The following is a 25,482-nucleotide window of genomic DNA, read 5'->3' as shown; positions in this document are numbered from 1 at the left end:
TTATTTCCTCTCTTTGGACTGATTAATTGAGAAATTAACAGATAATCATTAGTGAAAATAACTGAAACTTAAAATTCCTGTTGCACAAATAACTTTGAGGCGAAGGATTTTCAATATTTATTTTATTTGGGTTCATAGTAGCCCTCAGCCCATTCAGCACTTCCTTGACAGTAACCTTGTTTGCTACTACCTCATTAATTCTGCATGTATACTCATTTGAGCTCAACAGTTGCTCCCCTTTTCACACTGCCCTTTGACCCAGAAAAAATAAAGGTTAACTGTTAAACTGCAAAAGAAAGTCTGAGCGCCAGGTCATACCTCCCTCCTCCTCTTGTAAAAGTTCAGTGCTCAACTTGTGCTCCTATGTCTTTTTTCATAAAACATGCATTTTTAATACATTACTTTCTCTCACTGTAAAATTATATTATGCGGCAATGGGGAAAAATCTTATGAGTATAGTCTCAGCGATACTGATAATTTGTCTCCCTTTTTTATTCTTCTTACACGTCAACAGCTGGAGAATACCGTAAGTCTTCACTCATTACCCTGAGGGAATAGCTACTAATAATACGTGGTAGTAACTCCTGGATAGATTTAAAGTAGACAATTAGATCTAGCTTTGGCTTTAACTAACAGTTGATATAAAAATTATGAATAAAGATCAGTGTTTTGTGTAACGGCAAATGATTACCTAATGAGAACTTACTGAAATGACATCATGCAGCATCACTAAATCAGTAACACCTCCTGTTTTGACTTGAGATGACAGAGTCTTGTGAAACTGTCACAGGACGTCTGTCTCTCCTCGGTGTTTTGGTGGACGAACCACATGTTCGGTCACAAGGACAATATGGCTGCAACCATGAAGGAACAGAGAACCATCACTAACAATCAGTGTCAACCGTCTCCTCATGTACATGTGGCTCAGCATTCGTACTGTCTCTGTTCACATCATGTCTCGCTCTGTTTTATGTGTGTGTATGTTAAGATACAAAAAAATGTCTTGTCGTCACGTCTTGATGACACATCTGATGAAATGTTTTAAATAACAGGAAGGAGATGTTGGAACAGGATGATGGTATTTATTTGAACCTGACCAGGGACCTGTGATCTTTTCTCTCCGTCCATCAGTCTCAGTTCAGGAAGTTGGCAGTTAAAAGTACGTCCTCCTCCAGGTTGAGTTGAAAAGGAAGTTTGTTCCTCTGCAGCCACTTCAAACAGAGTTCTTCATGGTTTCTTTGTCAGGCAGCCTGTGAATAAGGAAGGATTTTGCCAGTAAAGCTGTGCCAGTGAGCAGACATGTGACCAGGAGGTCTGAGTCAGAGCCACGGAGCCGTAGCACTGGTCAGCCAGCTTTCCATACTTCTGTTCCCGTCTGATTTCTCATTTGAAAACTGTTGGGGAAAGTTGGCATTTATCAAAACACTCAGATGTCCTGTCAACACAGTCACAATTACGTCAGCGATTAATTGGTCAAAATCTGTGCATTTACACGGCCTTAATATTATAAAAACTGACATCAAAGTCAAACCGTTGCTGGTCTAGAGCCAGAACCACACAGTGAAATTCACCTGGAGGACAGAATCCACTCTGACGCCTTAGATAAGCTGCTCTAAAAATAGATCACAAAAGAGTGGAAAGAGAAAGTGGTGACCTTCAGGACCAAGATGCAGCTTCAGACTCGAGCTGTTCTTTTCACCTGTTTTTTCTTTTCTTAGCCACTGTCCACTGCCATCAGGAGAAAAGTTTCATTCAGTCTAGATTTGGCCTTGGTATTGCCACGCCTGGTCAAGATGTTGTAGCTTTCCTGTTGCCCCCGAGAGCTACATCTCCAGAATACACTATTTATAATCTTATGTCATCATTTTCTAAGGATAAACTGTACAAACCATCTATTTTTGTTCGCAGTCACCGAAGTCGTGATGACGAACGGCTCTCGAAGCCGGCGTCAACACCATCTAAGATAGTAGAGGAGGTTCCTCTACCCAAACCGAAGGAGCCGGCCATCGGCAGAGACGAGAAGCAGCTCCCACCACTCCCAGGTCAGAGATCTAACCACCACCACCACCACCACCACCAGCCATTAAACCAGATTGTTGTGTACATGTCAGATAACTCATTAGTAAAGCAATCACAATTTAAATCTGTCTCACATCCACAGTTGTGGGATTTGTAAGCAAGTGAAACGGCATGTGCTTTTCTGCCCGTCAATTGCAGCAGAAGAGTAAATGACTTCATGACAGTAAAATGAAATCCTGTTTGAACCGGTCATTTTTGCCCTTTTTAAAAGCACAACGACCAAAAACAGTTAGATCCAAACGCCTGCTGCGCCGGGCTCGCTTTGCCTGGAGCCAAGTGAAAATAAACCGTATGACTTGATCGAGTATGACGTTCCTCCCCAGCCTGCAGCACTCTGCTGCCTTTCTGTCTGACCTCCCTGCTCAGGACGCTGTGTGCCTCGTGTGTGTGTGTGAGATCGTGTGAGTGGGATTTGACAGTTGTGCTTTTCCTAGTGTACTTGTTCTCAGTTAAACATATGCATCTGCAGCAGTGTTAAGTTGTGACAGGGTCTGCGGGAGCATTCCTTTGTCTCAAAGAAAGTATGGCGCTGTTCATCAAGTGTCTGCTTTCATATCATGAGTTTGTGTGTGTGTTTGTTTTGATCAGAGCCCAAGCCGGTGTATGCTCAACCAGGACAGCCAGATGTAGACCTGCCAGTCAGTCCCTCTGATGCCCCTGTGCCAAGTGCTGCCCATGATGATAGCATCCTACGGTAATATTGATGATATATATTTATATATGAAATATGTAAAATGATTTTGAAAATCTCCATTAAACCACTAACCTTTTTATGAGTGCTTAACTCGGCATACTTCATTACAAACAACAAAGCAGTGTGAAGAAAACATTTAAACCTGCAACCACACATTTCAGTGTATCGTTCCTATTCACATCCTCTCCATTAGCTCATACGAAGCAGGCTGCAGTTCCTAGAATGCAATGTTGTTTAGTTGTGTAAATTACAGACACATACAGTAGTGATTTTATATATCTACAGAACAATTTGCATTTCAAAGGAAACAGAATGTATCACAACAAAAGAGAAAACTTCACTGTTGATAAAGTATACCGTAGTTTATATTCTGAGAAGGGAAGTTCGACCAAATGATGCCATGTGCCAGTGAAGCCTAACGCTTGTCCTCGTTCTCAGGCCAAGCATGAAACTGGTGAAGTTCAAGAAAGGGGAGAGCGTGGGACTGCGTCTGGCTGGAGGGAATGACGTGGGCATCTTTGTAGCCGGAGTGCTGGAGGATAGCCCAGCTGCTAAGGAGGGCCTGGAGGAGGGCGACCAAATTCTCAGGGTGAGTTACTTAAAGCATGGGTATGAGCTGAGAGCGGAAATAAAGCTCTTGTATTTGAATTGAAAAGTTGATGTTAAAGGTTTTACCAGGAGTTGTGTGTTTAAAAACCTGCAACTGTCAATCTGTGGTACGAAGGAACTTTTTTTTATTTCTTTGTTTTGCCAAATGGGCACATTATAATATATGAAAACAGCCATGTTTTATGAGGTGTGCATCCTCGAGCTTTTCCCCTTTTTTTATTCTGTTCTTGGTTTTACACACTAGCTGCTCCAAAATTCCTGTGCCTCCTGGCTGGTTTCTTAGCAATGGCCCCGAGGGAGCACACACAAAAAAACTGTTTCCTCTCGCTGTGTTTGTCCCATTTCCTCACAGTCATATATCTCGCTGTTTGTACCTCCTCCTCTTTTTTTCTCAAAGTATAATGACGAATGGCTTTAGTTCTTGCAGTGCAGTAAAATCCTGCAGTCACCCGGGAAATGCTGAGAACAGGAAGAGCTATGTAAACCTTTACCTAAATAGCAATATACACTCTCTGTCAGACAGTCTTCTCCTTGACTTCAGATTAAAATCCTGCAATAACAGTGAATTTATTCTGTGGAAAAATGGAAAACATTAACCGTAGTTTCCCCTAAATTCCAGGTAAATAATGTAGATTTTGCAAACATAATCCGAGAGGAGGCGGTGCTGTTCCTCCTGGACCTTCCTAAGGGTGAAGAGGTCACCATTCTGGCCCAGAAGAAGAAAGATGGTAAGTGAAGTGAGTAAGGAGAGAAGGCAAACACAGCTGCATTGATGGCATCGATCAGTGTTTTTGACTTGCTGCTCTTTCCCGTCCAGTGTATCGACGTATCGTGGAGTCGGATGTCGGCGACTCCTTCTACATTCGTACGCACTTTGAGTATGAGAAGGAATCTCCCTATGGGTTAAGCTTTAACAAGGGCGAGGTGTTCCGCGTGGTGGACACCCTCTACAACGGCAAGCTGGGCTCCTGGCTGGCCATTCGCATCGGCAAGAATCACCAAGAGGTGGAGAGGGGCATCATCCCCAACAAAAACAGGTGACCGCATCCTAACAGACATGCATCTGCTACCATTAATCTCAAAGAGAGACTTGCTATGTAAATGTTTGTCACAACACAAGACGACAAGTATTAACATTTGTTATGATTATCATTGCCACGTAATATCCTTAGGTATTGGCAGTGTTGAGGTTTATTGTGCCAAGTTTATGACACTTCTATTAACGTGCGTTACACTAAGAACTTGTCTTTCTGCCATTTGTCAATAGAGCGGAGCAGCTCTCCAGCGTGCAATACACTCTGCCCAAAACGGCGGGCGGCGACAGGGCCGACTTCTGGAGGTTCCGTGGTCTCCGCAGCTCCAAGAGGAACCTGAGGAAGAGCAGAGAGGACCTCTCCTCCCAGCCAGTCCAGACAAAGTTCCCAGCGTATGAAAGAGTTGTGCTTAGAGAGGGTGAGGAGTCTGATCACGTCGGTCGAGCTGTACAGTATGTCAGCGGGAAACTTTCAGTCCGTTTCAATATATTCATTTCTCTTTGCAGCTGGTTTCCTGCGACCAGTTGTAATTTTTGGGCCAATTGCTGACGTTGCTCGAGAAAAACTATCCAGAGAGGAGCCAGATCTTTTCGAGCTTGCAAGTATGTTTCTGTTCACTACAGTATATTGCCAAATTGTTGAAGATAATGGCAACAAACCTCTACTCAGAACTGTTTCTTCATTAATCTCTTGAATCACTTTTTTTTTTTCCAGAGAGTGAACCGAGAGATGCAGGAACAGACCAGCGTAGTTCAGGAATCATTCGTCTTCACACCATCAAGCAGATCATTGACAGAGTCAGTATACCTCCTGTTTTTCCTGTAGTGTGCATCCATGATGTTTGGTTTATTTCACCACAGATGTATCCTAATCATCCTTTATCTTTCTTGTCTTTATCCCATGAAGGACAAACATGCTGTGCTGGACATCACCCCAAACGCTGTGGACAGGCTGAACTATGCTCAGTGGTACCCAATTGTAGTCTTCCTAAATCCCGATAATAAGCAGGGTGTGAAGAACATGAGGACCAGGTTATGTCCAGAGTCCAGGAAGAGCGCCAGGAAGCTCTATGAGCGAGCCATCAAACTGAGGAAGAATAATCACCACCTGTTCACCAGTGAGTGGGCGTAGTATTAAAACACCGTCAAATTAAAATGTATAATGTCCCTTAAGATTTTTTATTCTCATTGAAGTGAGTGTAATTCAAAATATTCTCCCTTAGCAACCATCAACTTGAACAATATGAACGACGGCTGGTACGGAGCTCTGAAGGAAACGATCCAGCAACAGCAGAACCAGTTGGTGTGGGTGTCGGAGGGCAAGGTGAGAGAAACGGGCCAAGTGCTTTTTCTGTTTCACTCCACTGAAGCAACATTATACCAGTCCTGTTGGACTGACTTTGTGATGCATGAGGTGACGGTTTCTCTGCTCTGCTCAGGCGGATGGTACCACAGAGGATGATTTGGATATCCACGACGATCGTCTGTCCTACCTATCGGCACCAGGCAGCGAATACTCCATGTACAGCACAGACAGCCGCCACACTTCTGACTACGAGGACACGGACACAGAGGGCGGAGCGTACACGGACCAGGAGCTCGATGAGACTTTGAACGATGAAGTGGGTCTGCCCACGGAGCCTGCCATCACCCGCTCTTCGGAGCCTGTGCGAGAAGACCCGCCCGTAATTCAGGACACCCCTGGTTACCCTGGATATCAGCACCCTGTGCAGCCCGACCCAGCAAGTCGCATAGACCCCGCTGGGTTCAAGATGGCTGCGCCGCAACAGGTAAAGTTCATATCTAGCCGCCTGCAGGCCGAGCCTGTCAGAAATGAAAGTATGGCTGAGAGTATTTGACTGCAGAGCAGAGGAGTAGCTCCTTTGTGTTCAGTGTCATGTCCTGTTGTTTAGATTAAATGTCCTTTGTTACCTAAATGTTTTAGAAGCTACTGGTATGTTATCTAATCTAACCAGGTTTCTGTAAGCGCCTCCTCTGGCTGGTGTAAAACTGATACAGTGTCAGGATGAAGATCTTGGTGTTGGGGTGAGCTGTGCTTTGTGTGCCCTTTGTGTGGCAGGCTGTGTTATAAATGTCTCTTAACAATACTTCACAGCAAGATGAGGCTGCTCTGCCCATACCCTCCTTGCCTCCGACGGTGGTAGCGCCCCCTGCTGTTGAGCAGCCTGTACAGCTAGAGGGTATGCACCTAGAGGAGCCGCCTGCTGCGGCCGCAGCTCCTCAGGCGGACTCACTTAGCAGCCCCAGCCCTGCCCCTGAGCTTATTCAGCCCCCACCACCACCACACGAACCCCACCCGTCTGGACCGTCTGGTCCAGAACCAAAGGTACCCGCTGTTTGACCAGCCACTCGGACCGGGCCTGGGCCCCAGCCTGCTGTTTTAACTGCCTGTCTTCTCGCACATGCTTTCCACTCGCTCTCTGCATGAAATGCCCACACTGTGTGACTCACTGAGCCCACTGTGTGCCTCTGGCTCCCAGAGAAAATGTGTGACAGACTAGTCCACATGCACCACAGTGGGCTGGGAGACCAGAAGGACTGGTGCATCCGAGTCTTTGACCAGGGTGAAGACATCCACAACCAGCCCTAACTGTTGCCTCTTACTTCCTTTGCATGGCTCCTAATGTTTTTTGGGTTCCTTTCAGCTTTGACTCTCTTCTGTAGATGAACAATAGCAGCACTTACAATGGCATCGTAGTAGTAGATGTGTCGTCTGTTGTAGTGCCAGTAGTTTGAAGTTGCATTAGATGCAAACTGAATGTTGGTTGCATGATGAAAGCTAACCTGCAGACAGTACTCTTGGTAATGATTTCCATCAAGCAATTCTCCCTATGGAAAACCAAACTTCCATCAGCACACTGCATTATGGTTTCTGTTACGTAGTTTGTCCTGAGCAGACGCCGACAAATCAACCTTCTTCCATGGGAAGTACTGTAACTCGACTTGCTGTCTACAGGCTACACATCATATGTTTGAAATGAGGCCTTTCAGAAATGTACAAATTGCTGGTTAGTTCATAATTTATTAAACATGTTAACGTGTTGAATCCACCTGTGTTGATATGGATTTTCATCATTCTTGAAAGGCATCTTGTCAAACAGGCATTCAGGTCTGTTTTTGAATAATGGAATAAGGTTTGCTTGTGTAATTGCACTTTGACTTTGGTGTTTGTTTAATTATATAGCAGTGGGGTTTTGTTAAAATAATCAGATTAATGATATTTAGTTTCTCAAGAGTTCACTTAATTTCTCAGCTTGGAATTTATTTTTTGTTGTTATTATTGTTGGGGAAGCATTTTTCCCTCACAGCTTTCTGTCCTTCACATTGGTGGTTTGTTAAAAGCTGAAAACGATGATGTGACGGATGTATTCATTTGATGCCGTTTCTTCACAGATGTACAAGAAAGATCTGTACAATATGGAGGACCCGGTGCGAATCAACCATGGCCTGAAGCAGTCGTTGAGCTACAGTCACCAGCCCACGTACCAGGACAAACAGCCATACCGCGAATACGACCACCCGCCTTACGGATACGATGGAGGCGGCTACACAGAACCAAAGCCTCACAACACTGACTCTCACCTGCACTACGACAACCGTGTGCCTCATTACAACGAACAGTGGCCCCCCTACGACCAGCAGACCTCGTCCTCACAGCCCGCAGGGTACCAGACGGGCCACCAGCAACCCCTGGGCTACAGCCCCCGCTCGCCCTACGAGGACGGACCTGGGAGGGACTACAGCCCCCCTCAGCCGCGCTACGACGAGGCCTCTCCGGTGGGCTACGACGGCAGACGCCACAGTAAACCCGGGCCCATTCGTTACGATGAACCCCCTCCCCCGCCCCCGTTAGGCTACGACGCCCGCTCTCCTTACGAGACAGAAACTCACAGCTTCCCCATTAACTCACCTCGGTCACCGGAGCCCCCAAAGCAGTATTACGGCGACTCTGGCCTGAGGCCCACCTATATGCCCGGCCCGCCGAACCGGGGCTACAAGGCAGGGATACATGATCCTATGATTAACTCCGAACCCACCATTCCCCCTCCCAAAGCCGACACGCTGCCCTCCCCAGGTGAGCCAGCGATCACTCCAGGCTCCAAACCCCTCCCCCCTCCGCCCCGGGAAGACCTGGACGAGGACCCGGCCATGAAACCACAGTCAGTGCTGAACAGAGTCAAGATGTTTGAGAATAAACGGTCTGTTTCTATGGACAGGGCTAAAGAAGGAGGAGAGTCCACAGCACTCAGGGTACGTTCGCAACTTCCTGACACATGAATTGGAGGAAACTGATTAGGACCATACTCTGACTTACTCTTACTAAATATATACATTGCCTGGTAAAAGGTGTGTCACATTAGGCTGAATGTGGAGTGGGGCTTTCTAATTTATGCAATGCACACAAAATCACCATCAGTCAAAAACTGCAGAACTGCAGGACTTGAAAATGCAACCTTGTTTTGGGGAAATTATTATTATTTTTTGTTTTGTATTTGTCAGCCACAGTGCTGGATGTCCTTGTGTGTGCTGTCCATTTATGTGAAGGAAAATGAGGTTCCAGGTACAAGAAGTGCTCAAGAGAAGCTCTGTCTTTGCTTTTCAGTCTGCAGATGTTCCTAAACCTGTGAGTGCACCTGGCCCAGTCCTCAAAGCCAATTCCCTCAGCAACCTGGAGCAGGAGAAGTCCACCTATAGGTATGTAGTCCTCATTACAATGCCCCAGGCTGCAGAGAAGGTGGGTGAAGGACAAGTCTTAAGATCCCTGCAAAGGCGTAGCAGTTCATTCATTGTTTGTTGCTTGATCGCCATCTGGTGGAGTAAAACCAGTGTGCAGCAAGGAAGATGTAGGCGTGCTGTGCAGAGGCAAAGGTGTGAAAGCCAGGTGTAGTCTGCTTGTCTTGCATGTTAGCAGGACAAGCAGACTTGCTTTTGTGAGAAGGTCATCACCAATCATCCTGTCCTGATACTTGACACTGTCTGGACTCTATAATAATCAGGATGAGATGTCTTCTTCTGTCAAAACAGTGTTGAGTGGACTTTAAGTCAGTCTACAGTGTAAAGTCTCTGCAGCTGGTTTACTTTACTTCCTCTGCAGGGCTCCTGAGCCACAGAAGCCCCACACTAAACCCCTGGATGATGTACTGCGTTCCAACCACTATGACCCAGATGAGGACGAGGAGTACTACAGGAAGCAGCTGTCCTACTTTGATCGCCGTAGCTTCGACAGCAAAGCCATGGGCCAGCCTCCTCCTGGCATCAACCGCTTCCATGATCTGCCCAAACCGTCTCAGCTGTCCTACCCGTACAACAGGTACGAGAACGTGCCTCATGCCAGCAGTGTGGGCCGACGTCCAGATTCCTGCAGCTCTTTACTCAGAGCATCAAACACTTCTTTTCTTTTTTTTTAATTCACTGGAGCGTTTGTTTTCCTACCACAGAGTCGAGTCTGCAGAGAAGGTGAGTCCGGTGGAGAAAAGATATGAGCCTCTCCCCCAAATTAGCCCCTCCTCTCAGTATGGACCCCCTGCCTCTGCCATCCCACCAAACACACTGCCCAAGCTCAGCCCCAGTGACGGTAAGCTCTCTATCTGCCTTTTTAATTTCCTTGCATAGCTTAAAATAGCAGTGAAGAGTTACATTTAAGTGTCACTAATAATGTTTCAGGCTGCAAAAAGAGCAGCATTTTTCTATTCCACATTGATTTGCTCAATAGCTTTTCTAGTGATTGATTCATCTGTTGGTTTATAATGGGCAACCAATCACACAGCCCACAGGTGAAGTCTTTAAGATGCTAATGTCCAAATGTCAGATCCAAACATACTCAATTCACTGTCACAAAACAATAAATACGCATTTAAGAAGCTGCAATTGAGAAATGTTTGATATTTCATAATACAGGCTGCATATAAGTAAGTGACTGTTTCATGTTTCCAGTGAACTCCATACCTGAGCCGCTGAGCTCACCCAATCCTAAACCTGAGCTGGCAGCTCTCAGGCCTGCCAGCAGAGACGAACCCGCCCCGGGTGGCTACCTGCCACCGAGGGGTCTCCCTGACAAATCCCCAGTCAACGGCACTGATGCAGCACCCCCAAAGACCCTCGGCGCTCCCGCTCCAACTAGCTATAACCGCTACGTCCCCAAGCCTTACACCAGCTCAGCCCGGCCCTTTGAGCGCAAGTTTGAGAGCCCCAAGTTCAACCACAACCTGCTGCCCAACGACACACAGGTGAAGACAGAGCTGCTCGGTAAGCCCAGCGTGGTGAGCGGCGGCGGCGGTGGCGGCGGGAAGCCTCAGCTGTCACCACAGCCCCTGGATCACGACAGCGGCCTGGACACTTTCACACGCACTATGGACAACAGGCCCAAATACCAGCACAATAACATCAACACCATCCCCAAGGCCATCCCCGTGAGGTAAGCTGCCCGGAAATGTTGGCGTTCAGCAGCAGCCGCTGGCGGACAGAAATGTTCTTGTTTGTACTGGAGGGGGTTTCTGTCACATCCTCTGCTGCCCATTATTCTCTGTCTACCCTGCTTTGACTGATGACACCAACTTCTGTCCCTCAGCCCCAGCGCGCTGGAGGATGACGACGAGGATGAAGGGCACACAGTGGTGGCCACCGCCCGGGGCATCTTCAACTCCAACGGCGGGGTCCTGAGCTCCATCGAGACGGGCGTCAGCATCATCATCCCCCAGGGCGCCATCCCCGAGAGCGTGGAGCAGGAGATTTACTTCAAGGTCTGCCGGGACAACAGCATCCTGCCCCCCCTCGACAAAGAGAAAGGTCAGTACTGCCCCGCCATGCGGAGTGTCCTCACGTCAAGGAACAAGACGTCTCACAGTCTGTAAAACTTTCTTGTAGAACTACAAATAAATCTTTTGTTTTTGTCTTTTAGAAATAAAATAGGCATTTAACTGCATCTATGTATTTTTTTATTACCCAAATGGCTCCAGGATAAAGTTTTAGCATGGATCATTGATGGCAAAGATCATTAGTCACCATAAACAATATCTTTATGAAGAGTAGTGTGAATGGGAGAATAAACAGTCGAGTCCCACTGTAGCCTCGGCTGTTAGCTCCGACACAGGAACCACAACATCCACATCAGCGTATTTTAAATTAACAGTTGGCGCCAAGGGATTGTACGTATTTAATTAATCTGGCAGGTCAGTTAGCAGTTAATTCTCCTTCACCATGAAGGCCTGGCAGCCGACTCCACTTAGCCTCTTGACTGGGTAATAGATAATCCTGTGTGCTGGTTATTTCTTGCACGTTTAATTTGTGGAATTCAAATCTTGTTGTGTGTCTGTGCAGGAGAAACGCTGCTAAGTCCGCTGGTGATGTGTGGCCCTCATGGACTCAAGTTCCTGAAGCCGGTGGAGCTGCGCTTACCTCACTGTGCGTCCATGACCCCTGATGGTTGGTCTTTTGCTCTAAAATCCTCCGACTCCTCGTCGGGTACGCTGTCCTCTCTCTGTCCTTTGGGGTCTGTGGGCTTTGATGGTTAGAGAGGAGCGTTTCTTGGTGTCTCAATCATTTTAATCAAGTCGCCTGTTTTTCTTAGACCCTCCCTCTCACTAATCCTTCCTGCATGCGCTGCTTCAATTTGACATTGTTTTGTATTATGCTGCTTAACAGTTACAATGAACAAAACAAAACAAAAAACTCATCTGTCTCTCAAATTATCAGTCTGATTTGGATTTTGGAGGCCATCAACAAAGGATTGATTGACAGGGCCATTTTTGGAGGACACTAAGTTTTTTTGTTTGTTTTTTTAAGATTAAACTTAATATCTTTTGCTAGTCATTTTTTGATTATTTTCTGACATTTTACAGACAGTACAAATTATCTTTTGACTTTTAATATTTATTGTCCCACATGTTTAACATGCCAGTCCACTCTGAGACAAGTGAACACTGCTTTAGTCTATATGAGACAGTTTCTTGGGACATGTTTTCTTCATCAATGGTTCAGCAAAGCTCAGCTATGACCTGTTTGTGTGTGTCTTCTGTACCTTGTCTGTGATTTTACTGTATTAAAGGGAAATTTCAATATTTTGGCAAATTCGCCTATTGCCATAATACCTATAGTTTTAGGAGTAGGTTCATTACCTTGAGCTCACGTCTCTGCCCCGCCGATCTAAAAACAGCTTGCACTGACAATTTAAGGTAATGAACCTACTTCTAAAACTATAGGGATTATGGCACCAGGCGAATATGCCAAAATGTTGAATATCCCTTTAAATCAATATATAAGGTGATCAGGTAACAGTTAAACAAAACACCTGCTTTACCACTGCATGGCGTACAATGATTTTATCCATGAAATGTGGCTGAATGAATCAGGAATTCCTGTCAAAGCTTGAGTCCTGTCAGTGTGATTAGTAATTCAGACTTACTAATCAGTCATTGATAAATGAATACTAACTTCTTACATTAATTTATAGACCATCACATGAGCTGGAATCAAGATACATAGAAAAAGTTCTATAGGCCGCATTTGATCAACGTCTCTGAAATCACAGCATTCAGTATCCGATTATGTTTATATTTATCATTTTACTCCTTTATATTGACAAGGCAGCCAGCTAATTAGATTTGCTCTCCTTTAACACCATCAGACTCAGAAGAGACGAGGACGGATTAAAATCACGCTACATTACCCATGACCCACCACTCAGCCACTGTCAGTTCTGTTGGAGATTATTTCACACATGTAGCTACACTCCCCACAACCTGTAAACAGACTTTTCTTGTGTAACATTAATATATTTTATCCAGTCATTCTCAGATTTGTCCACCAGCACCTCCTCCTTCTCGGCTTTAACACGTCTTCCTCTTCTGTGCTTCACTTCTGTTGACAACAAAACACATGAGAATGTGGGATCATGCAGCAGCATGTTGACATTTACACCTGTAACAGCATCTGGATTCAGGCTCCTTTGGTGGAATATAAATACATGTATAGAATAACTGCTTGTTAACTCACTAAATTAGTCATCCATTAAGCATGAACTAATTTCATAAACTTGTGGTGAGAAACAGGATCAAGACGCATATCCTGGAATCAATTCATCAGTGTCATGTGTTGTGATTGAGGAACAGAAACATCAGTTCTGTTTTGAGTTTCTTCTCCTTCGTTTTTCTTTTCTGTGTTTTAAAATGAGGGGACTTTCTCCAGCAGCTGACATCATGTCTCTGTTTCCTGCAGGTGACCCCAAAACCTGGCAGAACAAATCTCTCCCTGGAGACCCAAACTACCTGGTGGGTGCAAACTGTGTATCTGTGCTCATTGACCACTTCTGAAGAGGGCAACAGCTGGTCTGTTACTGAATGTGATAAACAGGGGACCTCACTTGCCCCATCCGTGCTCCCTGCACCGTGGCGGGGCGCACAAAGCTCGATGAAGTATGAACTTGATACTCTCACGTTGTTTACTGTGCCCAAAATTTGAAAAAAAAAAAAAAAGAAGAAGAAGAGAGAGAAACAAACACATACACAAGGAGAGTCGGAGGAGTCCAGCATCTCCAAGGCTGTACTCTCGTTCTTTTCTTTCATTTTATTTTATTTTTTCGGTGCTTTCAAGGCTTGCAAAAAATAAAGATTAAAAAGAAGTTATTTAAACAAAGGGACTGAAGTTGGAATGCATGACCAGTGCACAGACTGAATAATCTCATTTTGACATTTTTAGCTAATTTTGTAAAAGGGTCAGAGCAGTGCGAGACAAAGATGAATTTTGGAAACTCGTTTAATATTGCAATGGGATTTTTGCGTACTGTAAGAAAAAAAAAAACACTAAACACTCACAAACAGCAAAGTTGGTATATGCAAAACTTTTGTTTGTGAGTTCTGTGGTCATGCGTTTCACTCATGAAGGATCTCTGAGGACTTGAGAAATGCTGAGCTTGACTCACGAAGGAAGACGTAGGCATCTTAAAGTTAAAAAAAAAAATACTATGAAGAATGAAGGATAAGTATTAGTATCAGACACCCGTTAGTTCTGACGGGGCTCTCTGTTTAAAACTGATGTTTTGTAGCAATGTTTTACCGTAGATAAATATACTGACTTGATTTTACAAACTCCTGCTGTCTAGAGATCTATGCATGTGCTATGACTCAGGTCCAGAAGCCTGCTACTACTAAGTTCAACACATGAAAATCCCATCGTACACTGCAAGCAGTGATGCCTTATCTGCATATTAACTTTTCAGTGAAACTTTAAAAACATCGGATCCTTCAGTTATAGCGATCACTACGGAAGAAAAAGTTGTCTCTGCATTTTCTCATAACCAGTGAACTTGGATTTAGCACACGAGAATAATTGAGGCTGATGAAAAGGTATGCTTTCTTTTACTGCTATGCATATGAAGTCTGAGGAAATACAAAAAGCTAGAAGATGTTTAAATTGTGGCTGTACATACTGCTAGCATATGGCCTTGGTTCTCTGTAAATGAACTTTTGTACATCTTTGTTATTTTGTATAAAAGAGAAAAAGTTTGTTAAAAAAGACAAAGCGGTTACATTGGTTATGTTTGTATTCTGGTTATACCCCTGAGCCTTGGAACTGACATAAGCAGTAATAAGTCCGACTTTTCTACCAACATATACACACACACACATTACTTAAGGCATTTTTAACGGTCAGAAAACTTTTTATTCTTATTTACAAAATAGAGAAGTGCTTGGTTTAAATGATTTTAAAAGATGTACTTGAGGGGGTCTGCTGTGAAGAGTGGTCCCTTCCTTTATTTGTGATACTGGATGCTGTATTGTGTGCCCTGAAATGTATTTTTGTACTAATAGACAATTTATTATGGCACATCAGTACTATTTTCTTTTGATATGATAACACTGCTTCAACCCAAGACTAGTATATTCTCCCGTGTGGCTGACATTCTTTTATTTATTTTGATTTGTCTTCGGTTCAACTGTTTTTTTTCCTTTGCGACACATTTCTAAGTATACCACTGTATTAATAAATAAATTCATTTTTAAAGTAATTCCCCCGTGGATTCGAGTGGTGTGTGTGTGTATGTTGTTCCAAACACAAACAGATGTTTAACATATCGACACACCCGCACGGGTCCTGTGTGGGTTCAGAAGTTGGAGGTTGCATTAACACTATGGACTGCTTGACTCAGGCTTTTTGAGCACTCGGAGCTGTTTCCTGAACAAATGTGCACACAGTCAATGTGTCATTTCAGTGAGCTGAGCCGTCAAGCTGATTACTCTGCACAAAACAACTATCAGTTCAAGATCCTCATGTTTTGTGTAAAATGTATTTTCTGCTGCTGTTTTTATCTGAGCTTTTCTAGTTCACTGACACTGAATCAGATATCATTTCCTTTTTTTTTTATTACAGTGTATCTGATACAGTTTTTCAACAAAAAAAGTTCAATAATCTCATTGTAAATTTAATTTATTCCTTCTCTCATTGACAAAAATCACGTCTTTTTCAGTAAAACTCAAACATCCAAGTGGACTAACAATTAACTACACTTTTAAGTGAAGGGGAGAAAGTTTCAGTTCAGGTTCAGTGTCCGACAACAGTAAAAATGTATTTTTGTTTTTGTTTTTTTACTTTTTTCTTCTGAAACCAGAACATTTCCTTGATTTCAACATGTTTGTCACATGATCAAGCTAGTGACAAAGTCTGAGTGTTATTTCATCTCAAAGGTTGAGAAGGTCATGACCCCACTGGTCACAGAGACGCTCCGTCTAGATAAGTGATTACAAGAAGTGGCGCAGTAGGTTGAGCAGACGCTCCATGTGTAGAGGCTAAAGTCCTCACTGCAGGCGGCCCGGCTCGAATCCTGCATCGGGCGGCCCTTTCCTGCATGTCATTCCCCCTCTCTCTGCCTCCCCATTTCCGGTCTCTCTCAACTGTACTATCTAATAAAGGCATGAAAAGCCAAAATATACAGTATATAGTGATTACAAGAGCAAACTGGCAGGTTGCAGATGAACCCACAGTCCCAGACGTTTCCTCTGTTGTTATGTGACAAAGCTTTTAAGTAACAGTGTGAGTCATTAGCACACACAAGATCTGATAGAGCTAAGACTGGCTGTGCAAAACATCAGTGCAAAGGTTCACTGATAATCACAGTATGTGATACATAGGTTAATGATAATGTAAATCTGCGCAATTGTTGACCTGTACTACTTTTTTTCTCTTATGTTTAAAGCTAAAAGAAAAATACATACTGGTTGATCATAAAGAGAGAGTCAGAGGAAAAGATGATCAGTTTAATTATTAAACAGTGGCAGTGAGACGTACCTGTTATCAAGTACATTTACAAAACTGTAGAGATGAACAGTAGCTGTGTTAATTACAAAAACATGATCTCTTCACACATGTTGCGCCATTTCATAGTCAGTCTGCCCCTGAGATTAGTTTACTGTGTTAAAATAAAAAATAAAAAGTCCATGAGTGAGCTGTTAAGACTTGGTCAGCTGCCTCAACAACAACTACAGCAAGTCTCTGTTGTGTTAGAGTTTGATTTCTCTAGACTCTATAGCTCTGTGGATCTCGTCAGTCAGAGGAATGTAAGTCTTTTTCTCCATGTCCAAGAAGTATAAAGGGTCTGTGATGAGAGCTGGGTTGAATCCCTCCTCCACCAACTTCACTTTCTTCATCTTGAATGTCCCCGTCATCTCCAGGCAGGGCTGTGAAAAAAACACAGCGTGGAAACGTTTCAGTCCCATGAAGTTAGACAAACAGCAACAACCAATACTGACATTATTGCGCAGCTTCGATACGAGCCAGGCCTCAGGCTGGGTTTCACAAACACATAAGTACTGTAAATATTATTTTCTTCATTAACATTGAAGTATATTATCCAGCAAATGACTTATGATTAGATTGATTGGCTATAATGTAATCTATAATGTTGGTATACGAAAAAGAAAGGCATGAACTGACCCAGGAAATCGCCCACAATTTCTAATAGGCCTACTACAATATGGATTATATACTTTATTCCCACAATATTTAATTTACAAGAAAAAGTACTTTAATTGTTGATTGCAGAGATAATGCTGAGGATAGAGGAAAAATATCACTTCAGTGCAAGGAAAATACATGTCTTGTTACCTGAATCCTGATGAATCGAGGTCTTGCATAAGCTGGGAGGTAGTTGACGACCTGTTTGTAGGCGTCCAAACAGTCAAAATCTTCTCCCTCTTTCAAAGTGACAGCTGCCATACCAATCCTCCCCTCGTGACCTTATCAGAGTGTTGGGAGTCACATACCAAACATATTAAAATGCATAGAAAGCCTACTAATTATTTGTGTTTATTTCTTTCTATAATACTTTGATACAGTGCTACAGGACCGTTTATGACAGTGTTGTTACCTTCAACTTTAACACCATAGACGTTTGCCTCCAAAATGGACTGAGCCATTGTGAGAATATCTGCAACCTCTGACGTGGCGACGTTTTCGCCTTTCCACCTGTGACAAGAGAGTTTTTCATTATACACACATGCAGAGACTTACACATAGATCAAACAAAAAACTTAACTTCCCTACTGCTTTTTAACTAAGACCGACCAACTGTAACATAGTTAATGTGTCTGCTAAGAAATAAGCTTACAATGTAGATTTAAAACCTTTCCAGAAAAAAAATAATGCTCCAATTGTATTAGTATCTTACACTGAAAACAATAACAAAATGAATTGCCACTTCTTAGTTTCACGCTGCAATAATGCATCACCCCTGAAAATTAAGACAGTCAACTCTGAGCATCTAAATCTGATCCAAACACAATAAATCACTGCTCATCTACATATTCCTCTGTTTTGTAAAGCGTAAAGTACTCTGTATTCAGGCGGTGTTGGAAAAATAAGTTTTAAACTGGTAAAACCCACATAAACAATTCATATTTGTGACATCATTTACACAGAAACATGTTGGACAAAAGTAAATGTTAAACCGATGGTGAGAGACTTTTGCTTCACGGCGTCAGCCTTTCAGAACAAAACAAGAAGCCCGATAGATCCAAGCGAAAGTCACAACTTACCTGAAAGTGTCGCCAACCCGATCCTGGAAGTACACAAAGTTCTCGTGGTCCAACCGAAGCAAATCGCCCGTGTTGAAGTACAGGTCGCCTTTCTTCAACACATCACGGAGCCTCTTCTTCTCAGTCTGCTCCTTGTTACCAGCGTACCCAACAAACGGAGACCTCCGAGTGACCCTGCCCACCAGAAGTCCCGTCTCACCTGACAAAAAGATAAAGGAAAAATGTCCATCACAGTTTCCGTAGACACATGGTCATCACATCCCTTGCTTAACAGAAGCCAAAGATGATAAATTACATTTACCAAATAAAAACAAAGCACATTTTACATCACAGGAGCTGGAGCCAGTTGGTGTTGCTTATTAATAAGGCCAATCAACATGTTGTCAGTTTTACTTCAGTAGATTCAAAATTCAAAAATGGCAGACAGAGGAGGAGATGCTGTTGGTCAGGAAAAACAGCTAAATCCTTATAAGGACAGATAATCAGAAAAATCTATGTCAAATATCAAATATTTCAAATCAAATAGCCTTTATTGTCATTGCAACAGACAAGTGCAACGAAATTTGTGGTGCCACATCCATTCCAGGGCTAAAACAGACTAAAACAAGCTAAAAAGGACAACCTCAATAATCAGAAACAAAGATATGTTTCATCTAAATAAGATGTAAGGATTACTTTTTTGCATTTTTTAAATAATGTTTTCTTGTTGTCTTCTTCTATCCACTCCAGTGGATGCTATGCACTAAAGGGTGTAGCCTACTTTGGCAATGACATCTATATTTTGAGCCAACCTTTTTTGTGTGTTTGTGAGAGAAACAGCTAAGAAACCACAGGTGTTGGTGAGGAACACTAACTCACCTTTGACTGCTGGGATGCACAGGCCCTCAGAGTTTCTGACAGGTTCTTCCTTCTCAGTGTCAAACTTTATGAAAGTGTAGGGGAAGAAAAGCTACAAAGAAGAAATAAAAGTAAACACTCTGTAAGTTCAACTTTGCTGCTTTCACAAGACTCCACAGACATTGAGCTCGCATGTTCAAAAAAGATGCAACATTGACGGATAGTATGATGTTTACCATGTTCGCTGTTTTAGCTTTGTGTGTTAGCATGCTAGAGTTTGCTAATAAATACACAGCAATAAAGCTAAAGATGCTGATTGATTGGTAGTTTCATTAATCTCGTAGGCTACTGGACAGGTTAAAACTCTTGATGGTGTTTGACAAAAAGAAGTGAGATCAACAGTGTCAGTTCATCCTGAGGGGAACATGTAACATTGTATCAAATCAAATGTCATGTTGATCAGTCCAGTTGTTGCTGGGGGCACTAGAGGAAAAATCGGAGGGTTTTGGGGGGATTCAACCTCTTGGGGCCTTAAATGTCTGTAGAAAATGTGTCAATCCATCCTGTAATTTTTGAAAACACTTCAGCGTGGTGGACCGACAGACTGATCCTCCCTGGAGTCACACCGCTGCCGTGACTAAGACCACCAGATGTTCCCCCACCTACCCTGTGGACAAAATTGACTCGGCCCACTGCACCGATCTTGGATGTGTAGTTTATGAAGCCGATGTTTCCCTCGGTGGCGGCGTAGAGCTCTCTGACCGCAATGTCACCGAAGCGATTCAGAAACTCAGTCCAAATGTCTGTCCGGACCCCGTTGCCGATGGCGATCTTCACCTTGTGGTTCTTCTCGTTGTCTTTCTGCAGACAGTGAGATCAGCTCTGATTAGTGACAGATGCACCCGAACATCAACTATTAGAAGAAGATGACTACTAGAGTAATTAACCACAGTGTTTGTGTTGTGTCTGGATTCTTTTTACCTTGGGCGTGTTGCAGAGATAACGCATTGTTTCACCAATGTACTGCATCACTGTCACATTATACTTCCTGCAGTCATCCCAGAACTGAGAGGCAGAGAACTTCCTCCTCAGAACAATGGTTATACCTGCAAATGGCATGAAGAAACACAGCTTACTGCCAACCAGTTACTGAAAAGTTATTTTGTTACATTTACTAGTTAATTCTGTCAAAAAGTAATTAAATGACCTCATAAAAGCAACTTTGGTGTTACTTTTCTGTCTTTGATTGTGTTTTCAATGCACACATAGGCTGTTATTTATTGCTCTTGTGGCACAGTCTGGGACCAAACAACTGTCAAAGTTCATCCAGCATTGTGACACCTGTGAAACCTGATAGGCGTATGTATTGGAGGCTTGCCAGGCCTTCAAGACAAGGTTTTAGGCACTAGCTCTTTAGGAGTGTGTTTGGTTCAATTCCTCAGAAAGTAAGAGTTGCAAGTCTTTGCAATTTGCAGCTCACCACTATAGCCTGTCCTTTGGTGGTAAAAAAATAAATAAAATAATGTCCTTTTAAAATGCATTATTTAATTTGGGAAAGTGCTTAGTTACACTGCACCATACTTAAAGGGATAGTTCAACATTTTGGCAAATTGGCCCATTGCCATAATCCTTACAGTCATAGCAGTAGGTTCGTTACCTTGTAAGCTATTTTTAGAACGGTGGAGCAGAGCCGCGAGCTGCTCAGAGCTACGCTACGGAGGCTAATGGGATTTCTTGGTTTCCCTCATCAAACTCATCAAATATACAATCCAACAACTCCAAAACGCTCTCGTGGACAAGTTGTGACCTGCACATTCACCACGCTATGAGATAATAATGGAATGGAACGTTAAAGTCGTTTTTGAGGCAAATGCAGAGACTGCTTGCCGAAAAACTGCCCCTGACAGGAAAGCGCATCAGTGGTTTTGCATGAATTTACCTCAAAAACAACTCCATCTCGTAACATAACGTTATTATCGCATAGCGTGGTGAATATGCAGGTCACAACTCTGGGCGTGTAAATGATTCTGTTCTGATGCTTGTTGGGACTGAGAGGATCTTTACCTCTCTCAATGGCTCCAGTCATCCCGATGAGGAAGCCTGCGCTGTGATACAGAGGCAGATTGATGTAGAAGATGTCGTCTGCTGTGACCCCACACACCGTCTGGATGAAGGAGGCAGCCCACACCCGCTCATGGGTGACAACGGCTGCTTTGGGTAAACCTATCGAGGTCAAAGAGTAATAATTCACTTCAGGTAAAACTAATCTCAACAGATACAGTTCATGTCAGGAGACAGGAACCTGAGGTTTCTACAACAAACAAAGATACTCATCAACCCACTAAACTCCTCTGCTGTTCACTCATTCACAGTGTAACAGGCAGGTTTTCTTTAAAGCCACATTGATCAATCTTTACAGCAACAATGGATGAAATTATCTCTTATCTCTCAGCTCATTGTTTTGATTTTACAGCTGACAGCATTTCTGCTATGGGTCAGTCTAATCACTCTCATGTGGAAATGTTTCTAGACACAACAGGCAGCTGTTTTCAGAAAGAAGAAACTCTATAAAACATAAGTATTGCCGAATAAGTATCTATAAGATAACACATCCATTCCCATCTTAAGGTGATAATATGTTAATGTAAACATTAACATATTATCAGCTTGTTGTCACACCTCCAGTTGACCAGATCAGCTAATCAAACCAGGATAAACATTAACCTTGGTTTGTGCTGTGTGGCTCAGGGACATTTGTTGCATGTTTGTTCCTCGCTGCTTTTCCTGTCTGATACTCAGATAACACAAATGCAAAAGAAAAAATCTATATATAGGCTCTGAAGAAGATCTATAGGGACCAAAATGTTAAGATTGATGTTCTGGTTCAATAAATACCTTAAATAAAAGAGTGTATTGAGTTTCTTTCAGACATATTGAATGTATTAATCTATTTCCTACAACAAAAGTCCTGACTAAAATATCTGAAAGTCTGATTTAATCATGTATATTCACAGAACTGAAATCTCCGAAAGGAAACCTGTGGAGGTGTTTGACTATTGTTAGTGCTTTAGTTTGGAGCAGTAGGTTTTCCGTGAGGTAGGGAGGAGACAGTAAACGTGGATGTCAATAATACAGGTTCCAAAAAAAGAAATAATTTCCATGGCTGTCAGTGTAGATTTTCACTTTTTGTTGTTGTTGTCAGTCAGAGAGGCTTCCTTGTGTACCTGTGGTGCCTGACGTGTAGATGTACAGAGCAGTGCTTCTGATGCCCACGTTGGCCCTGAGGTCCTGGGACATAGGCTGATCTGAGGCCTGGGAAATCTTGTCAGACAGAGAAGTGATGCCCTCGATGCTGCAGCTGTCTGACATGAGGTACACACTGATACCCTGTTCTCTCAGCGCCGGTAAAACCTCCTCCACAGCGTCCTGCAGCTCTGCAAATAACAGAAGAAAAAGGAAAAAACCACTCAGCTCCATACATTGGGTCAGAGCACTGTGTTGCGCAATGCTGCACATGCAGCACATGCATGGCTTGCATCATGTTTCCTCAGATCCCACTGGGAGAGGAACACATGGCGCAGGCCCCTCGGCTCAAATGCATTTCTCAATGGTGAAACTCTGCTGCTATAATGGGAATGTAGTGGAACTAACTCCAGTGTTTCCTCACAATAAACTTCATCTTCAGGACTGTAGAGCACATCAACTCAAAGCATGCGGGCAGCGGGACAAAAAGTAAATCACACTTTACTTTCTGAAATGCTTACAGAGGAGACTGATAGGTGAAATGCTGCCACTGTATGACTACCAGACAGAACTGACCAAACTAGTTGGATTAATTGTGTCTATAAAAATCCTCATAACAAGATGTTATCAGTTATCATCAGTTCTCGGGTGAACATATTTGAGAAATTAGATACAACTTAAGTTCTCAGACTCAAGCACATGTTTTAAATGTAACCTCCAGTGGAGATAACACATCAACATCCACCGTGCAGTGATTTAAGTTTTTAATGAATAGTAATTGATCTGAAATTAGAAAATGTTAAATGCTCAAGTGATGGTTAGTTTTAATTATGTGTCAATACTAGTTTAATTTGCGGCAACTAAACCTGGATTCTAAACAGCACGTAATGTAGCCCAGAATCTGGAGATGTAGTTGCTCAGATATTCCAAATTATGGCCCCATATATGATGAAATGTGGACTGGACATGTTATGATCACAGCTTTGCAAGATTTCATATAAAACAACTCCAGGAGTGAACAAGTTTTTGGCAGGAATAGAAAAAAGATTCTCAACATTTTGCTGCATTTCTCAAAGTTTTGTGTTAAGTTGAACAACTGCCAATTTGTTTGGTAATATGCAATCCTGAAGCAGAATAGAAAATCTAGTTTTAGACCTTAAATAATCTCAGTTTAGATGCTGGTTTAATAAAGTGTGAACACCAACGCAGCAACAGTGCAGATGGGCTGGTTGGTTTCTGAATCTCAAATAGTGTTTTTCACAGTGGTGGTCCAGAAAAGAGGATCCTTCAGGTCATGGTTTATATAATTGCATGTCTAGGTAATCATTATCTGGCGTGTACAGCTCTGGCACAGATCAATGTATTATACTGACAACGTCACATTGTTTGAGTATAAAGTTGAGAGAGAAACTTCATTTCTTCACATTCCTATCATTAAAACAATGTAAAATGTAAAAATCTGGCTCATATGACAAACATGATGTTAGTGTTTTGTTTTAACTATCTCCTTTCCACACTTTGATGAAGTTGATAAGCCAAGACTGGTTAATCTTTAACTTAACTGTTTCTCCAAAGGGTGATGAGATATTTTGTGAGATATTTATTGCTTTTTGTGCCTTGAGCAGTGATTTGAGTAAACTGTCTGAGGGGGGAGGAACTGCTTCAACTGCTCATACCACAGATTTTTCAGACATGTGAAAGGTGAAGAGGGGCCCCTAAAAGACTGCACTTTGTAAAGTGGTTACAGGCCTGAAACTTTTTGGAAGCGCAACATGTTGTTATACAAGACTATCAAATGTTTATGCAAAAAAAAAAAAATCCTGTGAAATGAACTGAGGTAGAAATAGTAAGTCAGCACAGGCTGAACAGGAGGCCAGACTTTGAACTCAGCAGCCTTGATGAGATGATTGAGGGACAATGGTTGAGGGGCCACAGGGTCAGAGCTGTGGCCCTGACATCATCTGAGGGTCCTACCTGGGGAGGCGATGATCACTTTGGCCCCGCAGCAGGAGAAACAGTGCAGCAGAGACTTGGACCTGATGTTAAAGTTGAGCAGAGCTGCCGGACAGCCCAGCTTGGCCAAACCGAGCCAGGTCCATATGAAAGTGGGCTCGTTGGGAAGAAACAGAGCGACTGCGTCCCCCTCCTTGAGCCGGGCTTCAGCCTGCAGGGCTCTGGCCACCTTGTTGCTCTGTCTGTCCACTTCGCCATAGGAATAGTCCCGACCTTCAAAGTGCACGAAGGTCTTGGTGGGATGCCTCTTCACCGCATCCAAGAAACAGTCCACGATGCTGTAGAATTTGATCTTCTTGTATCTGAGGAGCCTGACGCCGAGTTTGATGCTCCTGAGGATGTAGGCGCACTCCGCGCCTAAGTACGGGAAAAAGGTGTTGAGGAAAGACAGGGACAGGATGGCCAGGCCCGCGAGCACGGTGGTCATCCAGATGTACATCTTTCAGCGCGCGCTAAGCTGGACGCATCTGTCAGGGAGCGATGGATGAGGCGCAGGGCAGTGGCAGCAGCTCCTGAAAATTTGTGACAAAGTTCACCCAGTGTTTCCCCCGGGGCGGAGCTGGGCTCAAACCCGCGGCCCTCCCCGCCTCCGTTCAGGAATGTCTGGAGGTTGCCAGACCCGCTGTTTTCACGTCCACCACGGATTGATTTACACATTCACTTCATTCAAAAAAAAAGTTATTCACTCTGATCACTCTGTTTTTCACCTGCTCATTAAATGATTTCTTTATGCGGGATATTTAGTTTAGAGGAAAGATATTTAATAAAGTAACAGCTCTGCATTTCAGACTCATTTACTGACACATAATTACAGCTATTTCCTCCATCCTTTTTTTTTCAATGGATCAAACGACCACTGTGAACAATGTTATGGCAGAAATGGTTCTGTATGCCTGTCCCTCTCCTTTTCCCTACAGCTCCACTCAGGC

General features: G+C 43.3%; 2 protein-coding genes across 51 annotated transcripts in view; one reads left to right on the top strand and one right to left on the bottom strand.

Moving 5' to 3' along the window:
• tjp1b (tight junction protein 1b) overlaps nucleotides 1-15,438 on the top strand; it is a 64,859-nt gene extending 49,421 nt beyond the window's left edge. For 9 of the 50 annotated variants that reach the window (XM_085778789.1, XM_085778791.1, XM_085778812.1 and 6 more), the window contains 21 exons: nucleotides 515-526; nucleotides 1,909-2,042; nucleotides 2,668-2,773; nucleotides 3,212-3,362; nucleotides 4,002-4,110; nucleotides 4,200-4,419; nucleotides 4,650-4,834; nucleotides 4,923-5,018; nucleotides 5,131-5,213; nucleotides 5,323-5,533; nucleotides 5,639-5,739; nucleotides 5,855-6,205; nucleotides 6,532-6,762; nucleotides 7,830-8,687; nucleotides 9,040-9,131; nucleotides 9,532-9,747; nucleotides 9,875-10,011; nucleotides 10,371-10,851; nucleotides 11,005-11,222; nucleotides 11,754-11,897; nucleotides 13,650-15,438. In XM_085778789.1, coding sequence (XP_085634915.1) covers nucleotides 515-526; nucleotides 1,909-2,042; nucleotides 2,668-2,773; nucleotides 3,212-3,362; nucleotides 4,002-4,110; nucleotides 4,200-4,419; nucleotides 4,650-4,834; nucleotides 4,923-5,018; nucleotides 5,131-5,213; nucleotides 5,323-5,533; nucleotides 5,639-5,739; nucleotides 5,855-6,205; nucleotides 6,532-6,762; nucleotides 7,830-8,687; nucleotides 9,040-9,131; nucleotides 9,532-9,747; nucleotides 9,875-10,011; nucleotides 10,371-10,851; nucleotides 11,005-11,222; nucleotides 11,754-11,897; nucleotides 13,650-13,744 — 4,231 coding nt within the window. In that variant the 3' untranslated portion in view covers nucleotides 13,745-15,438. Of the gene's footprint in view, nucleotides 1-514; nucleotides 527-1,908; nucleotides 2,043-2,667; nucleotides 2,774-3,211; nucleotides 3,363-4,001; nucleotides 4,111-4,199; nucleotides 4,420-4,649; nucleotides 4,835-4,922; nucleotides 5,019-5,130; nucleotides 5,214-5,322; nucleotides 5,534-5,638; nucleotides 5,740-5,854; nucleotides 6,206-6,531; nucleotides 6,763-7,829; nucleotides 8,688-9,039; nucleotides 9,132-9,531; nucleotides 9,748-9,874; nucleotides 10,017-10,370; nucleotides 10,852-11,004; nucleotides 11,223-11,753; nucleotides 11,898-13,649 lie in introns of all 50 variants that reach the window. The other 41 variants (XM_085778793.1, XM_085778794.1, XM_085778811.1 and 38 more) reach the window with 12 other exon arrangements.
• A 1,233-nt stretch (nucleotides 15,439-16,671) lies between these two features.
• On the bottom strand, nucleotides 16,672-25,048 carry slc27a2 (solute carrier family 27 member 2). The gene is made up of 10 exons (XM_085778787.1): nucleotides 24,515-25,048; nucleotides 22,522-22,731; nucleotides 21,362-21,520; nucleotides 20,279-20,403; nucleotides 19,964-20,158; nucleotides 19,319-19,409; nucleotides 18,461-18,659; nucleotides 17,794-17,891; nucleotides 17,532-17,662; nucleotides 16,672-17,104 (listed from the first exon to the last, which is right to left on the bottom strand). The coding sequence occupies exons 1-10, from the start codon at nucleotides 24,990-24,992 to the stop codon at nucleotides 16,928-16,930; spliced, it is 1,863 nt and encodes a 620-aa protein (XP_085634913.1). The 5' UTR covers nucleotides 24,993-25,048; the 3' UTR covers nucleotides 16,672-16,927.
• Between the last annotated feature and the right edge of the window lie 434 nt (nucleotides 25,049-25,482).

Source organism: Trachurus japonicus, chromosome 6, assembly GCF_045865225.1.
Source record: "Trachurus japonicus isolate A0001 chromosome 6, Traja_1.0".
NCBI classification, from domain to species: Eukaryota; Metazoa; Chordata; class Actinopteri; order Carangiformes; family Carangidae; genus Trachurus; species Trachurus japonicus.
Note: the sequence above shows the minus strand (reverse complement) of the source record. Positions and strands in the feature narration are given on the sequence as shown.

What these genes read in the sequence shown, in the direction of transcription:
- slc27a2 (XM_085778787.1), bottom strand. Translation starts at nt 24,992, where the DNA reads ATGTACATCTGGATGACCACCGTGCTCGCGGGCCTGGCCATCCTGTCC. An exon ending in AGTGATCATCGCCTCCCCAG is followed by an intron (nt 22,732 to 24,514) that starts GTAGGACCCTCA and finishes TGTTATTTGCAG; the next exon opens with AGCTGCAGGACGCTGTGGAG. An exon ending in GACTGGAGCCATTGAGAGAG is followed by an intron (nt 20,404 to 21,361) that starts GTAAAGATCCTC and finishes TGCCATTTGCAG; the next exon opens with GTATAACCATTGTTCTGAGG.